Here is a 1,501-nt window from a genome sequence, read left to right on the forward strand (position 1 = left end):
GAGCAGATGCTCAACGTGCAGAACAAGAACAGCTCCTACTTCGTGGAGTGGATCCCCAACAACGTGAAGACGGCCGTGTGCGACATCCCGCCGCGCGGCCTCAAGATGGCCGTCACCTTCATCGGCAACAGCACGGCCATCCAGGAGCTCTTCAAGCGCATCTCGGAGCAGTTCACGGCCATGTTCCGCCGCAAGGCCTTCCTGCACTGGTACACGGGCGAGGGCATGGACGAGATGGAGTTCACCGAGGCCGAGAGCAACATGAACGACCTCGTCTCCGAGTACCAGCAGTACCAGGATGCCACGGCCGAGGAGGAGGAGGATTTCGGCGAGGAGGCCGAGGAGGAGGCCTGAGGGGCCCTCACCGGCGGCGTCAACCCAACCCCTCCCCCCCCGGCATCGTTGGAGGGCGGCGCTTCCGGCGTCGTCGTCATCGTCCTTCGTCATCGTCGTCCTTCGTCATCGCCAGCGGTGGCAGCGGAGTCCCCACCCGACCTTCAGCGTTGTCCTCGTAGTGCTCGAGCTTCATCGTCGGCATCCTCGGAGAGTCCCTGGTCTTCATCGTCAGAGAGTCCCTGGTCTTCATCGTCAGAGAGTCCTTGGTCTTCATCGTCATTGTTGAAGAGTTCCCAACCTTCCTCATCAAGGTCAGAGCACCCAACCTTCATCATCATCATCCTCAAAGAGTCCCTGGTTTTCATTGTCATCGTTGAAGAGTTCCCAACCTTCATCATCATCATTTTCAAAGATTCCCTGGTCTTTATCATCGTTGAAGAGTCCCCAGCCTTCATCATCATGGTCAGAGCTCCCAACCTTCATCGTTGTCATCCTCCAAGAGTCCCTGGTCTTCATCATCATCGTTGAAGAGTTCCCAAGCTTCATCATCGTCATCCTCCAAGAGTCCCTGGTCTTTGTCATCATCATTGAAGAGTCCCCAGCCTTCATCATCACGGTCAGAGCGCCCAACCGTCATCATCGTCATCTTTGAAGAGTCCCCGGCCGCCGTCGTCGTCATCGTTGAAGAGTCTCCAGTCTTGATCGCAGTCAGAGTTCCCGACCTTCGTCATCGGCAGTGGTGAAGAATCCCTGGCCTTCATCATCATCATCATCATCAGAGAGTCCCTGAGAGTCTCCAGCCTTCGGCACCGAGGAGCCCTTGACCTTCATCATCCTCACCGTGGAGGAGCCCTTGACCTTCATCATCCTAACCATGGAGAAGCCCTTGACCTTCCTCATCGTCGTTGGACCTTCGCCCTCCTCATCCTCACGAGCTCCTGACCTTCACCATCAGCACCGGGACCCCTGGACCTTCATCCTCCTCATCCTCCTCGTCCCCCCCCCCGCCCCCCTCCTCGTCCTCCTCCTTCTCATCCTCTTTGTCCTCTTCGTCCTCCTCATCCTCCTCGTCCTCGTTGTCGTCGTCGTCCTCCTCCTTCTCCTCCTCCTCCTCCTCCTCCTCCTCCTCCTCCTCCTCCTCCTCCTCCTCCTCCTCCTCCTCCTC

At 57.8% G+C, this 1,501-nt stretch overlaps 1 protein-coding gene across 1 annotated transcript; it reads left to right on the forward strand.

Annotated features, from left to right (window-relative positions):
* The first annotated feature begins 6 nt into the window (after positions 1-6).
* LOC103624736 (tubulin beta chain) lies at positions 7-1,330 on the forward strand. The gene has a single exon (XM_017726280.1). It carries the CDS (start codon positions 7-9, stop codon positions 352-354), a length of 348 nt encoding a protein of 115 aa, XP_017581769.1. The 3' UTR covers positions 355-1,330.
* The last annotated feature ends 171 nt before the right edge of the window (positions 1,331-1,501 follow it).

Source organism: Corvus brachyrhynchos, unplaced genomic scaffold (assembly GCF_000691975.1).
Source record: "Corvus brachyrhynchos isolate BGI_N302 unplaced genomic scaffold, ASM69197v1 scaffold1912, whole genome shotgun sequence".
Classification (NCBI taxonomy): Eukaryota; Metazoa; Chordata; class Aves; order Passeriformes; family Corvidae; genus Corvus; species Corvus brachyrhynchos.